The sequence below is a fragment of the Fringilla coelebs genome, assembly GCF_963513975.1.
Source record: "Fringilla coelebs genome assembly, chromosome: 5".
Taxonomy (NCBI): domain Eukaryota; kingdom Metazoa; phylum Chordata; class Aves; order Passeriformes; family Fringillidae; genus Fringilla; species Fringilla coelebs.
In genome coordinates this window covers 15,143,858-15,159,082 of record NC_140033.1, presented here as the reverse complement: position 1 = coordinate 15,159,082, position 15,225 = coordinate 15,143,858, and the positions used below count along the sequence as shown (strand labels likewise).

General features: G+C 36.8%; 1 protein-coding gene across 1 annotated transcript in view; it reads right to left on the bottom strand.

The window, feature by feature from the left end:
* Nucleotides 1-15,225, bottom strand: part of CPNE8 (copine 8) — a 69,240-nt gene that overhangs the window by 44,977 nt on the left and 9,038 nt on the right. Inside the window, exons 2-5 of the mRNA XM_084206276.1 lie at nt 10,395-10,435; nt 3,863-3,909; nt 2,794-2,897; nt 22-61 (exon numbers count right to left, since the gene is read on the bottom strand). Coding sequence (XP_084062402.1) covers nt 22-61; nt 2,794-2,897; nt 3,863-3,909; nt 10,395-10,435 — 232 coding nt within the window. The remainder of the gene's footprint in view (nt 1-21; nt 62-2,793; nt 2,898-3,862; nt 3,910-10,394; nt 10,436-15,225) is intronic.

Genomic DNA, 15,225 nt, shown 5'->3' with positions numbered 1-15,225 from the left:
TAATAGTGAAGAAGAACTTACATGTTTTGACAGGTTAGGACTCTTTGAGTCAACATCATAGCTTAGGGAAAAAAAAAAAGAAAATTTGTATCAGAGTTGCCAGATTACATATCTGAGGACAATTATATAAAGAAACAAAAATTAAATAATTATTTCACCTATTGCCATGTGTGAAATTTACACAAACAGATTTGTGAATGGAAATTCCCCAGTAAGGAAGACAAACTGAGTCATCATATATAGGACTATGGTTCACTAGTTATTTGAAATTGAATAATTTTCAGCAAAGTGCAAGCTTTAAAGATAAATTCTTCTGATATTCCTTTTTGAACGGTGAAAGATGACAAAAAGCAGACCAAAATTAAAAATTGACCCTAGAAAACAAACTAACTCGTAAATTATTTTCTCAAGTAATTTTTCAGTCATTTGAATAAGCAAATAGAAATAACTAACAATAAACTAAACTTCTTTTAGCAAGGGTTTTACTTGTTTTTTTGAGTTTATAATATTCTTGGCCTTCCTCCAGCTAGAAAATGTCATTTCTCTGTCGTTTCCCTTCCATAATCCAGTCAAGAGTTTTAAAAAGTTACTCTCTGAATTTAAGAGACATTGAAAAGAGATAATGTAAGAAATTAATACAGGATTACTAATCTCTGTACTTTAATAGTCTTCCATCTTTATCAGATAATCCAATTAATGCTTTTATCAAATAATCTGTTCAGATTCAATACCAGTAACCAAACTGAAAAGGTTTTCAGCTGTTATGTTACTGCCCATGTCAGGCTCCCCTGCATGGAATGCCATCCCTTTGGCAGTGCTGCCACAGCTGGAGCTGGGATGCATCATGGACCAGATCACAAGTCAGGATGACAGGAATACCATAACATAGCTGGACGTGGTGCAGCACAGTCAAAGCTTTAGAAACATACTCATAAAGAAAAGAAATTCCTACAAATACTATTAACATGAGTTAAAACCTCCAATGAAAAGCAAACTGCTTGGTGAAATTGAACAGAAAAACACAACTTGTAATTTGACCTGACGGACAGCTACAGAAGTAAAACAAAGAATGACTTCACTGGCAAAATCACTTACTAAGTTATAAGGAATTTCTTTGAAAAAATAACACTTTGGCCAACAGTAGTACACAATTTTGCCACGGAACTGAATACAGGAAGATTTCTAAAGCTTCAGAATTGGGATTTAATCCATGAGTGGCTATGTGTGATCCACATTTCTAATTCAGAGTTCTAGGATATTTAATTTTCTCATGTATCATTGTTATAGGGCTCTACAGCAAATTCCCACAACATGGCTATATGGTCATTTGCAGGCAAGGACAGCAACAGCTATTCAGCTGTGAGTTCAGAACAGACCAGTGTCCAGGTAACCCAGGACAGCAGCAGAAAGCAGTCAGGTCTTTCTGATGAGTACAGAGAACATGCAATATTTACAGCTTTTCATAAACAGATGGGAGTCCATGTCTCTGACTACATAAAGAATAAAACAGGGGACTGTGTTTTCCCTTCCAGGTCCAAGTCCTTTCCAGACAATATTTATCCAGAAGGTCTTTGCAGACTCCCCTTTCTTTCTGTAGGCTGAGCTTTCTCTTTTTCAGTTCACTTCTTTCACTTCTCATTTCTCCCCATACCCCACATGCATCCTCTGAGAAGCAGGAGGCAAACAGATACAGATTTCCACACAGCCCCCACTGCGTGGCTATTCCAGCACTGCTTCATACTTGGAGAAGAATCCTTTATTTCACAAACTGATTAGCTCTGACTCAAAATTTATTTTAAATAACCCACAATAGTTATACTCCACAGATTGAATGACATTAAACCTAACTTTTAAAACTACAATAAAGTCTGCATCAGGCCTCCATTGTGATTTGTACCCAGCCACCTCAAAGCACCCTGTAATCTTCCTGGCTTTAGTATTTCCTTTCATTCCTTGAAAAAGGTGGTCTAGTACATCTTACAAAGAAAGTGAAAAGAGATGGGAGAAGGGTTTTTCAACTAAAAAAGGACATACAAAGAAAATTTGTGGCCACAATGCATAGTGTGATGCAAAACTGCAGCAAAAACTTAATTATCTATGAAGATTATTCATACTCTCCCCTAGGGCAAGGTTAAGAAAGAACTGCTAATAAAAAAAAGAGGATGAAAATTAAAAAAAACCAAACAACCTTGATTATCATAAAGACTGAAATAATCAGAAAGGACTGAAATGTAAGAGATGACATGCAATGGTGACATGACCTGGTAACTGGACTCTCAGTTCTGTTTTCCAAAGAATGAAGTGAAAGTCAAAACAATTCCACCAGTGGAATGAAATGAGCACATCTGGAATAATGTCAAAAGCCATCTTCTCGAACAACTGCTGGTGTTTTAAAATCTTAAAATTTAGTATATTTAGATGAATAGTAAGAAAAGTTTTGCTCTGTACGACTTGTACAGTATTTTATTTCTGGACAGTATATCTGTACCTCTTTTGATGACCGTGTTTCAAGGATATTTTAACGTTTTGACATCTTTTCATTTCTAATTTCTGAAAGCAATAATTGTAAGCATAATTGTACTTTGATGAGTTAACATCTGCCAATTCTTAAAACTCGGTCATTATTAAGTTAAATATTTATTTCTGAGGAAGCAATGCTAAATCAATCATGTGTATTAGATTAATTTATCTTATGTCAATAGATATCATCTCTCTTCAAGTAAATTTTATGCTGGATAAAACTTCACATGCTTACAGAGGCTGCAATATCAGAGTCAAAGATTGATAACTTACAAATCAAATCGCAGATTCTCTCTTTCTTCAAAGAAGTAGTCCATTATAAATTTTCTTACAAAATCTGGATTTAAAGTATTATCAATTACTTCTGTTCTTCCAAACTGTAAAAGAAAAGTGTATTAAACTACATGCTTCAGGGAAGTATAATTAGACTGCCAACACCAGGAATATGTGAGATATATGACAGCCTTTAAAAATCTCTCTTAAATAGATGCCATGAAGGAAAATGACTGCATTCACATGAATAGACCTGTGGATGAAGACAGAGTGGCAGAAGACCTCATATTTCAATAGAGAGTGGCACATAGCTTGTATTGTACCACCTAAACTTCATCAACATCATCTCCCAAATAAAAATCCACAAAAATTTGAATCAGTAACAAAAATCCACTGTTTCCTGAAGAAATGCACACCAAGAAAACCTCCAACCAAACACAGCAGCAAGCAAAAGCTCGCATCTATTGTTTATGTCAGACAGCTTTAAATATTAGGGAACACAATCCTCCTATTGCAAAAAATGTGTCATTTTTGCACTGTCCATCTATTTCACCTCAGTTCAGCTCTCTCTTCAACACTCCCCTCTCTTAGCTTTTGGCAAAATACCTTTTCCTTCTTACTGTTTATAGAGGGTCCCCCAGCCCCTCTCAAGCTGAAAATACTTTAATTTAAAAAAAATTCAAAGGTAGTTCTTTACCACAGCTACAGACTAGTTTTGCTGGCACTGACCACCACCACAGCTCAGTCCTGTTTGATTGTCTTCCTCTCTTGAGAGCCACAAACCCTATCCAAATTGACTGCTAAGTCTGGTTTAATTTATCTGAGGGAGACTGTAAAATGGGAAACTCATGTGTTTTCTCTAATTTGTTTTCTTTTTTGATAGAAATGTGTGATACAGCTATGGAAATTGAGATCAATGTGACTATATTTTAAGTGTTTGCTAGTACACAGGACCCCCATAAGCCTAGCATGGCATTCAAGAGGCAATGACATGCCCTCTTCTGCTAGGACAAATGACCAGCCTTAAATATAGCCAAAAGGTTTATACATCTTTGAATATGCAGCTTACCTCTCTCCATTCTTTGTTTCCAATTGCTTGTGTGTACAAAACACAGACTGCGAAAAAAAAAAAGTTTGGTTATTTTCAAACTTTAACAAATCCTTAAATTAACTGAACTAATTTTGTAGTCTCTTGTGCTGTGGAAAATAGTAACTAGGACAATCAAATAGTAATGTTTTCCCTCAGCTGTCAACAAGCCTAACCAGAATGGTGATCATGTGGTCTAGCTGTTGCAGAAATCAGCTAATAAATGGAGTGCTTCTAAAATGGGAGGCAGCACTTATGCCTGACCTCCAGCAAAGCACTTGACAGTCTTTAAAGGCAAAATTGGATAAAAGCAGGTCTTCTTTAAATGTGGGTGGTCAGGCTATTCTAGATTATCTAATGCACAATTACCCTAAAATATACTTCCTTCAAGAGAGAAGAAAATTAAAATAAAAAAAAAAAATGAGGACTATACTGAAAAGAAACAGGGGAAACAGAACCAGAAAAAAAGCGGGAAAATAGACTTCTTGGGTTTTCTTCCTTAATTTTGCTTCAAATTATTTATATATATTTAAATATCTCCCATATGTGTATTTTATTTTTTTGAACTAAAGCCTGGTAAAAAATAGAATCAATTGAATTTGTTGACCTAACCTGATTTTGAAAGACCAATCAGAACAATCCCACAGGTATCACTCAGATCTCTATTTCCAGTAGAGCACTCACCACACATTAGGCTGCAGCTTTTATCACAAGGACTGGTGACAGGGGTGCAGTGATTATAATCAGGTCTTTTAAACATTATTTTAAGTACAGATCATTTGCACTGAAGGAGCATTATAAACCTTATTTTCTACAGTCTTGAACTAGTTATAGGTAACTATGATAAAGTAATTTTTACCAGAAACTCCTCTTCAAATCCTTTCTAAACAACAGAAATACAGATATTTCAACATTTTTTTTCCTCAACAAGTTCTTTTCCTGTACAAATCATTACTTTTCTAAAGAAGGTAAAAATAATACTGTTTTAGGCTGTAGCCTTGAACGGCAAAGGTAGAGGTTTGATTTTGTCCTCAGTGAAGTCAGAATCATCAACAGACGAAAGCAGAAATGAAGTCAACCTTCTAACTACATTTTCTTCTTACTTAAAATGCATCTGCTCCACACCAAAAAAGAAAAAAAAAAAACCCCTTAGGCAGTAGCAAATACGAGGGGAAACAGAAAAAAGCCATTTCAATATTTTAGCTCACATAGAAGCTAAAAGTCTAAAAGTTAACACTTTTATGTTTTAAGTAAGATTTCTTGTAGATGAAAAAAAGCTTTTATAAAAAAAAATATTCAAAATAATTCTCAGGAGATGTCCATCTTTCTCCATTTACTCCAAATAAACCCTTGGCAATCATGCTCCTACCTTTGCTTACTGTTTATAGTAAAGGGAATCCAAACCACAAAGCCTATTTTTACAACACACTCTGGATTAGGCTGCTGGAGTGTACTACATGAAGAATGAAGTGAAATGGGAAAACGTGAGAACACAGAAGGAAATAGAAGCTATGAAATCAAATAAAGAAAGTTCTGTAGGTAACTGAACTTCTGACTACCCACCCAGATTTGTAGAATCATAGAACATCCTGAGCTGGAAGGGATTCATCAGGATCATTGGAGCCCAGCTCCTGGCCCTGCACAGGACACCCCAGGAGCTGCCCCACGAGCCTGAGAGCATTGTGCAAACACTTCTAAAATTCTCTCAGGGTTGGTGCTGTGACCACTTCCCTGGGGAGCCTCTTCCAGTGCCCAACCACCCTCTGAGGAAGAACATTTATTTCTAATACCCAACCTCAACCTCCCCTGACACAACTTGAGGCCAGTCCTGTCACTGGTTACCACAGAGAAGAGATCAGTGGAAGATCACAGAATCACAAAATGACTGGGTTGGAAAAGACCTTCAAGACCATCAAGTCCAACCCATGCCCTAAACACCTTAACTAAACCATGGCACCAAGTGCCACATCCAGTCTTGTTCTGAACACATGAAGGATGGTGACTCCACCACCTCCCCAGGCAGGCCATTCCAATATTTTATCACTCTTTCTGTGAAAAACTTCTTCCTAATATCCAACCAGTATTTCCCTTGGTGCAGCTTGAGACTGTGTCCTCTCGTTCTGTCAGCTGCTGCCTGGAGAAAGAGACCAACCCCACCTGACTACAGCCACCTTTCAGGAAGCTGCAGAGAGAGATAAAGTCACCTGAGCCTCCTTTTCTTCAGGCTAAACAACCCTCTGCTAGTTGTAGACTGCAATAAGGTCTCCCCTTCTAGGCTGCAGATGTGGCCAATGTTTTAAATATAATAAAAATATAGACTAATAAGCAGTCACCTCCCACATTTTATTGTAAGTAAAAGGTACAAGTCTGACAGGGATACATACACGGGTGCATCTCAAACTGACATTTCAAAAAACAGTCAGTTCTAATGAAAGCGACAGAAAAGACATACATTTCAGTCTTTCTGATAAATAATTTGTAAATGTAGAAAATTTTTCTATCTTTCCTCTAAAATGCACCCCCTAAATTTTAGGAAACCAACCATGATACTGTTCTCCATCAATGTTAAGATTCACTACCTCAAATGGCTCTTGGAGAGAGTTTTGTAAAGATCCTGATACACTAATTGCAGTAATCACTAAAAAACTCTGTCAAATTAATATCCAACTGGAGAAATGCAGATAAATATGAAAAAGTTGATCTAAAGCACTTGAAATGCTCAAACCAGAGACTAAAGGCTCCATAAAGCAACCCATCTTGTAGCAGAAAATAGTAAACAGCATTGTCATGAGGAAGAAGAAGGAATACGGGGGATAAATAATACTTCAAAAGCCATCATATCATGCAACACATCCTAAGACAGAAATAAAAAGACAGTTTTTCTCTCATAATCTCAGAAACTGAGGGAGCAATGAGAAAGTTCACAGCAGCACACAGATGAAGAGTAACTGAGAACCCTTTTGGAAGGCTTTGGTGTATGAGTTGTTCCAAGAGCAGATACAGCTACATCTATACTCAGGAACATTAATAATTAGTAGTTTTTAACTCTGGACACTGATACCACAATGTCATATCCAAGGTAAATTTAAGTAAGTTTTGTGATGAAAAAGAAGGTGAAAATGTCAACACTTATTACTCTTACTTATTACTTGTTACAGATACAATTCCCAAAATCCTATAGGTTATTATAGCCTGCACCTTCCTGTTTTCCCAAATAGAAATATGGGCCTCCTTTCCCTTTCAATGAATATATGCTTATCCTTTAGCCTGGCAACTCCTGTTACATCAACACTGCCCATCCCAGTTTTCCCAAACACAGCAACATATCCATTCCATTTCAAGGAAGACACCCACAATGACACTGACCTTTTCCCCACACTACCTAAATCCTTCCATGGTACCAGCTCCAGCAGGACACCCCAACATTCTTCACTGACCAGCTTTTATACCTTCCAGGCAGAAGTGCCCTCAGGTCCCTTTGTCCCAGCTGCCAAGAGATTCTTCTCACTGTTACTATCCTCCATGGGGAGATTCCCCAGGGAAGAGCTCTTATGTTTTCAGTGTTCATCCTGGGCTCTTTTGATGATCAATACTCAGCAGCCACAGGGCTCCTCCCCAGGAGGAGTGTGCTGCTGCCAGCACAGCTCTGCAGGGCTCAGCTTGAGCTGTCAGAGTATGGGAAGAAAACAATTCTGCCCGTCATTAGACAGAAGAAACGTGCCAAAATCATTAATCTGTGTCTCCTCGGCAGGTCTTATCCCTACTTCATCAAGGAAGCACTACTTTAGCTCAGCTTTTACAAGAAAAAAAAACTAAATCAATAAAACCCATAGATTTTAAAAAAATATTCCTAGAAAAAATGGTTGCCAGACTGGGAGATCAGAATGCCCCAAACATTACAGTAAATCAATATAGATGACTTGCTTTGACTCCACTGAGCAGAAAGCATTGCCAGTAAGAGGCTTCAGTGCTGTTTAAAATACTCCCTGAACAATGGCTATCCAAGCCTGTCCCATCTATACCTGTTATCTCTACAGTTACTTCTGTCACTTGCCTCTGGGCAGGCAAAGTGACAGATTCCTCTTGGCATGAATATTCTAGATCGCAGGGAAATGGTCAGAATTGGAATACTGAGTAGCAATTACAATACAAAAAAAAGCATATCTCCTAAGAGAACCAGGAAAGTCACAAGCTCCTTTTTCATTTCAGGAGAACATGGAAGTCAGCTACATTCATGTGTGTCCCTCTGAGAAAAAGACCAAGAAAATAAAATTGGATTTTCCCTACCAGTATGATCCTTAGGTAAATACATTGGAGTACGAAAAGCATATTAGAACTGGCCTAGCCAAAAGCAATGAGATCTCAGCATAGAGAATGACTCCACATGGTTCTTTCTTCTGATATCTAATGGCTACAAATTCAGTGGCTGTAAAAGTGGATCTTGTGGCAGTGGCAGGATGCTGATTTTGACACCTTTTTAGCTATAGAATAAACTTACTGCATACAGAGCAGCCAAAGAATGGCCTTTGTCCAAGTGAATAGACATTGAGGAAAGTTGTCCTGCTGTACTTCCAAACAAAGAACAAGAACACTTTATACTACTCACCCCTTTTACAGTAGGGCCATATCTCTGTGCCCAACTAAAGGACAGTACAAGCAAACAAACTAAACTGGCTATTAAAAAACCTGCAGAGTACTAAAATTGGATGCACCCTGATTGGAGAATACCCAAAGTCAAAGCTGCTCTGACAAGTAATTTCTAGAGTGCAAATACAATATGAGTACTTCCAGAGTCAACAGTTTCCCCCTTCTAGCTTGCAACTGCTGGCACATTTTTGCTGTGACATGTGTGAGCAGGGCACTGCGTGCTCCCCTGGCTGGCAGAAGTTCTGGCAGGCAAGCGCTACCGTCGTGGTTTCCAGAGCTGACTGGAACCAGCTGTGACTGTCACAGGGTGGCTCACAGCCTTCTCCCACACAGCTCACACTGCAGGGAGCTCAAACACACTCAAACACACTCAAACACACTCAAACCCTGCAACTTATACAGCACCCTATCTGACAAAAACTTGAAGCACTTGTCCTTAATAATAGAGAAACCCCATCACTTTTGCCAATATGAAAGATCTCTGAAATCATTACAGGCAACAGGCCACTAAGCATTCTTCAAAAAGGGTCTTTATTAACAGAATCACAGAGCTGTTAGGGGCCTTTGAAGATCATCCAATCTAACTCCCAACTAATTTTTACTAATTTTTTTAGCCAACTAAAATTCTTTATCAATATGCAAAACACTCGGTTTTGTTTCTGTGTGATCCTCATATAGAGCCATGGTATTGCCTATGTCTTCTGGGGTTGTTTTGGTGTATTTTGTTGTTTTTTTTTTTTTTTAAGCTTTACAGGTTAGAAACTTCAAAAGTACTCCTAACTTCTTGTAGTTTTTCCCAGGAAGTAGAAACTTTTCCATTCAAAAGTGTACGGTGGAATCTCTCTCAAGAATGTTTTTCATGCAGAATGAAAACATATACTCTAACAAAAGTACTCAAATGTTTCATACTGCTACATGACTCCGTATTCAAATATCAGGACATGGTTGCGTGTCCAGGGACTTGATACAATTATATGTGTCTTGGGTTATTTCCAATGCCAGTAAGCACAAGATGTGGTATCCCAAGGAAGAAAAGCCCAGGCTTAAAGAAAGAAATTGAACTTATGGATAAAAGCAAATGGAGAGTTGTAGGAGAGACAAGATGACACCACAACCGAAGGACCAGTCTAATAACCACACAGAACTCCTTGGAGTAACATTATCAGAAGAGAAAGGAAATTTTTTGTGATCTTGGTCCCTTGATTAAAGTTTTCATAAAGCATCAATACAGGAAGATAGTAATGGATTTAAAATCAAAAGTCCCATCATAAATTCACAGACATGAAAGTTTTGGGGGATCCTGTCATAATTCAGTTTACGAGGAAAGTGAGTGTCACTAGTTTACAATTCTTAACAGATTAACTAAAAAAACCATCATACCGTTTTTGATCAGGAAAGATAGTGTTTCCCAGAGATTAATTAACCTAATTTTATTTTTCAGCATTTGACTCTAAGATCAGTGAACAGTATGTACTAGGAGCAACAAATGCTTCTAGCGTATTATTATTATTATTTTAGTATTTTGCCTAATAGCTTTGAAAAATATCTAAAACAACAGATACTAAAAAAGAAACAACAACCCAACTTTCCAGAATGTATTAATTTTAGGGAACTTTAGGTTAAATACTAAATAAGAGACTATTTAGCTCAGGAAAACAGTATTAATAACAGTCTTTAAATTTCCAGTTCACATAACACTAATTATAAGTGTACCTTATTAAAGTGGAGCCTAATTACTCTAAGTAATTGTCACAAAGACAATGTAAACCTAACTGACACTGAAGAAAATCACTCACTTAATTTTATTCCAGTGTTTGCACATTTAAAATACGTAATAAGAAGAAACAATAAAATACTATATACTCACTTGGATCAGATTTAGAAAATGTATCTCTGTCCAAAAGATTTCTATAAAAAAAAGAAGAGATAAAAATAATCTTAGGTATTAAAAAACTGTGGAAGATGCAAATCAGATACCAATGCACATACATTTTTAACATTTTTAATCAGGAGTCAATGTAGGCTTCTCCCCTCCTAATACACCACACTTAGCCAGCACTAACACTGGAGTCAGCTTACATTTAATTTTATTATTCATTCTGGATTTGAGCAAACTGTGGCTCATATACTCCAATACCATGAATCAATACCAACCACATGTATGTTATATATACATGTAACAGGCATCAGGAAGAGAAATACCTTTAAATCACAAAGGTCTACCAGAGATTAACTTGCCAGCTCAACCCAAAAACTTTAGACTTTACTTAAAAGCTTGGCTATGAGATTTCAGAGCCATCAGGAAGTATCTCTAAGAATCTGTCATGGACAAGTAAGGTAAAGAGAACTAATCCATACACAGGACACACCTAGGAATAAATATTAGTTTTGTTATGGAATGCAGTCCCAATATCATATCCACACTTCAGCCAGTTGAGAATCATTCACAGATGAACAGACTTAAATGAACAATTCTAAAGAATCAGGACTGGCCAGAAACCATTCTCAGCATAGTTATCAACATTTCATCATTTAAAAAAATATTAAATAAATTGTAAAAACTATCTCGACAGACAAGGAAAATGTTCTGAAAAGAGGATGCCATTGAAAAGAGACAAGAAAGAGCTAATAAACTTTGGAAGGTATTAAACTTATCAGCAAAAATGCAGCATATCTACATGGAGCTGGATATATAGCAGTTATGTCAAAAATAGTCCTACACATTACAGTTGACCATAAATTGACTGCAAGTCAGGAGTCTTGTACCTTTGGGAAAAGGCATACTGGAATACACAAACAAAAATGCCATTTTAGACTAATTGGCTGCTCTTCATAATACTGATAAACACTCAATTCAAGCAATAATGTTTTGGACACTCCAATTTCTTGCAGTCTAAGACAGATAGGGAGCCTCTGGAGTTCAGAGAAAACAGAAATAATTGGAAATATAAAGACTGTATCTATGAGGGAAATACTGCTACAAATGGAAGCTGACCTCGATGTAGACAGAGCAAGTAGGAACAGGTTTAACCATAAATTGAATCTTCTGCACCACAGGCACAGAAGTTGAACTTTATTCCATTGTTTTACCATCTTTCACTGTTAAAGGTGGGAGACATGATGTGAAATATCCATTGTCTTCAAGAACATGTCAGATAGCTACAATTTCTCGTAAAGGTCTTTGATCCTACCCCAGAGCAAAAGGAAGGATTAAATAACCAGCTTATATTCCTTATAGCTGATTATTTTAAATAACTAGTAGAGCCTGTTCAAGCCATTAACTACTCTCATTCAGATTTAAATTACATTATTTTTGTGCTATTAAACAGTGTTGAAAAGCGTATTAATATTTTGTTCAATACAGGTGTTCTAAGTGGTCCAATTAAGACTTCAGCAATGAAAAGATACTGTATTCTAAATTTAGGTATTGCCAAGTTCACACTTCAGAACAAGCAATATGAACAAAAAAACAGCTTGAAAAGAACATTGGACAGATCTGTTTTATTTAATCTAGCCAAAGTACACACTAGCTTTAATATTACTACTTGTGAACACACCTGAATTCTGCACACACTAATTATTCTGAACTTCTCTAGTCCATTCAGATATGTAATTTTTATGCATACAATTATACTCAGTAAAACCATATCCTACCTTGATGAAAATCAGGCAAATATAAATTGGAAGTATTAAGAAACCCAGGAAAATCAGTGAACCCAAATCAGTAGTTGACAACAATCACTACAAACTGCTTTAAAAGACAGTACTGCAAGTTCTGCAATATTGGAATTGCCAACCCAAAATCAAAATTGCCTCCTATTCCTCCTTAATTATACATACTTAGATGCACCACTAATTCCTGGTAACTAGAATTGGATTATCCCAAAATGAATTGCAGTAAAACCTCAACATTAGACTTATATGGAACAAATAGTACATTAGATTTTGGAACAGGCCTCCCATACTCACCATTAGAATTCCAAAGAATTTCAATTCCTCTGCATGATGACCATACAGTGACCTTATAATTGCTATGTTAGTGCTTGCCACTGTAGATTAGGCTTCAGAAATTTTAGTCATGCTTATACTGAGATAAGGTGCTTTGAGTTCTTTAGATACTTCCCACTCTTCTTGTGCTCCTTTTTAAATTTTGTTCCCCTCTATTTTCCCATTTACATACTAACATAAAGAGTGGCCTGGTACTGAAAAGCTTAGCTGATCCTGGTACTTCCAGCAGCCGCAAAAAGCAGCCACCACAGGAACAGAATAAAGAGAAGGTAAGAATCTGTAGATGAGATTCCACAGGTTCTTAAAGAATCTTAAAGAATTTCAAGATACAGAATCTTTAATGAGTTAAGAACATTTCTACAGAAGCACTATCCCTGAAAGGACTGCAAAGGTAGACACCCAAGTTTAACACTTTTCAGATCAGCTCATGCAATAAAGTCATGGTTTCGAACTAGTACAACTTGCAACATCCTCAGCTCAACCCTTCACACCCTTTCCTACAAATAAACAATGTCTTCAGCAAAGTTTGCAGCATGCCTGATTGTCTAAATCATAAAGAGCCAACCAAAATAATAATGTAAGAACTTGGCAAGCTGTTCAAGCAATGCAGCCAACTTCAAAAGAAACTCTAAAGAAAAAGTGCCAACAGGAAAAAAAAGAAAGAAAGAAAAAAAAGAGTCTGATTTGGCCAGTAAATCACCTAACACCTCAATAGGCTGCTCAATTTCATTTGTGAGTTTTCATTTCAGAGGAATAACAATCAAAGTGCTCCTTTAAATATAAGGAAACTACACAGTCACTGTGCATAGGACAATCTACAAGTAAATGGTAACACAAACCAGAAAGCAGACAATGTATTTCTAGAACTTTAGGTGGTCCCTGTACTCTTAATTTTCAATGGCACTCTTAATTTTCAATGGCACTTTCTGCACATGCTGAGTAATACAGAGCATATTTTTTTAGTGAGAAAAGTATTGTCTTTGGTTGTAAGCTATTTTGTCTCAGGAAAGCTCACAGACTCAGAAACCAGAAATATCTGAAACTTCTTTTTCTTTCTCCTAACCAAAGTATTGAGAGAAACAGACTCATACCTTAAATGAGCTTGGTGAATATATTTTTTGTCTATGTCCATTAAGCCTTGCAGATAAAGAATGCAAATAGAAAAGGAATTTCTATCAATTATGAGAGAGGGGAAAAAAACCAAAACTTTTTTCTTAAGAAACATGCATATCAAACACCTATAGCAAGGAAGGCTGGGAACATCTGTGCAGAAAGTATTATTCTACTAGCACAGATCTTGAAGGAATTCATTCTGCACCTGACCATTCTGGTGTGGACCTTCCAAAACAGTTGCAACATAGATGTTAAAGGCGAAAAAAAATTAAGAGGAGCCATGGCAATAATACTGGAAATGCTGGGATCATTTTTTTCTGTAATGAGAGCCATTTCCCCAGGGTGGGAAAGAAAGCAATCAGTAAATAAGATAAAGTTTAAAGCTTATTTTAGAAACTGTATTTAGCTTTGTTTGCATAGTTTCATAAACTCCATAAAAATTTATCAAAATAACAGTCCAGTGCTCAAGAAGTTTTTAGAATAGAATGCTTCAGTCAGAAGGAGCCTACAATGATCATCCAGTCCAACAGCCCAACCACTTCAGGGCTGACCAAAAGTTACAACACATTATTAAGGGCATTGTCCAAATGCATCCTAAACACTGCTTGGGGCATCGATCTCTCTAGGAAGCCTGTTCCAGCACCTGACCACCCTCTCAGCAAAGAAATGGTTCCCAATGCCAACTGTTTTGTACTGTTAAACCTAAAACAAGTCACATGTATAAATCACATGCTTCACTGCCCTAGTCAGCAGTGGGAGCTCACCAGGAACCATCACAGCCTTTGATGCTTCCTATGATCTCTCCTCCACTATGCCCTATGTGTATGTTGCCAGGTGTATGCCAGAAAGTAGCATTTACTCTCCTTGTCCACATATACTTTCTATCAAATTTTACTTTATTTTAGTGATGAATAGCTGAACTTCCTTCTCTGCATGTTTTTTTCCCAAGCCTTTGTTACACCAAGCTGATAAGCAGAAGTAAATCCAATTCTCCCATCAGAAATGACAGAATTCTGGCCTTGAAGAACAGACCACAGTAACTATAGAACTGAGCAGCTTAAAATCTGATTTTCTAGTTTCAAAATTTTAAAAAAATTAAAAATCTGTATTGACTGGAAAAAGACTTACTTTGCTTGCAACAGGTCTGACATCTTTAATTTATCTTTAATGATAAATATGTGGCTCACTTCAGATTAATTTGTCAAAATCTCTCTGGCTGCTATGGCTTTATGTTTCTCCTGCTCTTTAGACTTACATTTAAATACATGCAAAGATTTCTTGGTTGTGAAATAAAGCACTCAGCAGTTTGCAAACACAGAAGTTGGCTACTCATGCATAATAATTTTTAGAACATACACATTTTCACAGTATATCATATTTGTATTATAAATTATAAGCACACACTACTACTCTGACACTTTTATCAATCCATGGGGAAAGGAATTGTCCCAAGTTCATGAAATAAAAGCATTTCTGTTTCCCTCACTTAATGATGGGCCCGCATCACTTTTTCACAGAAGATCCTGATAAGGAAAGGAGCATCCTAATGACTTTTTAATGTGCAGAATAGTACCCAC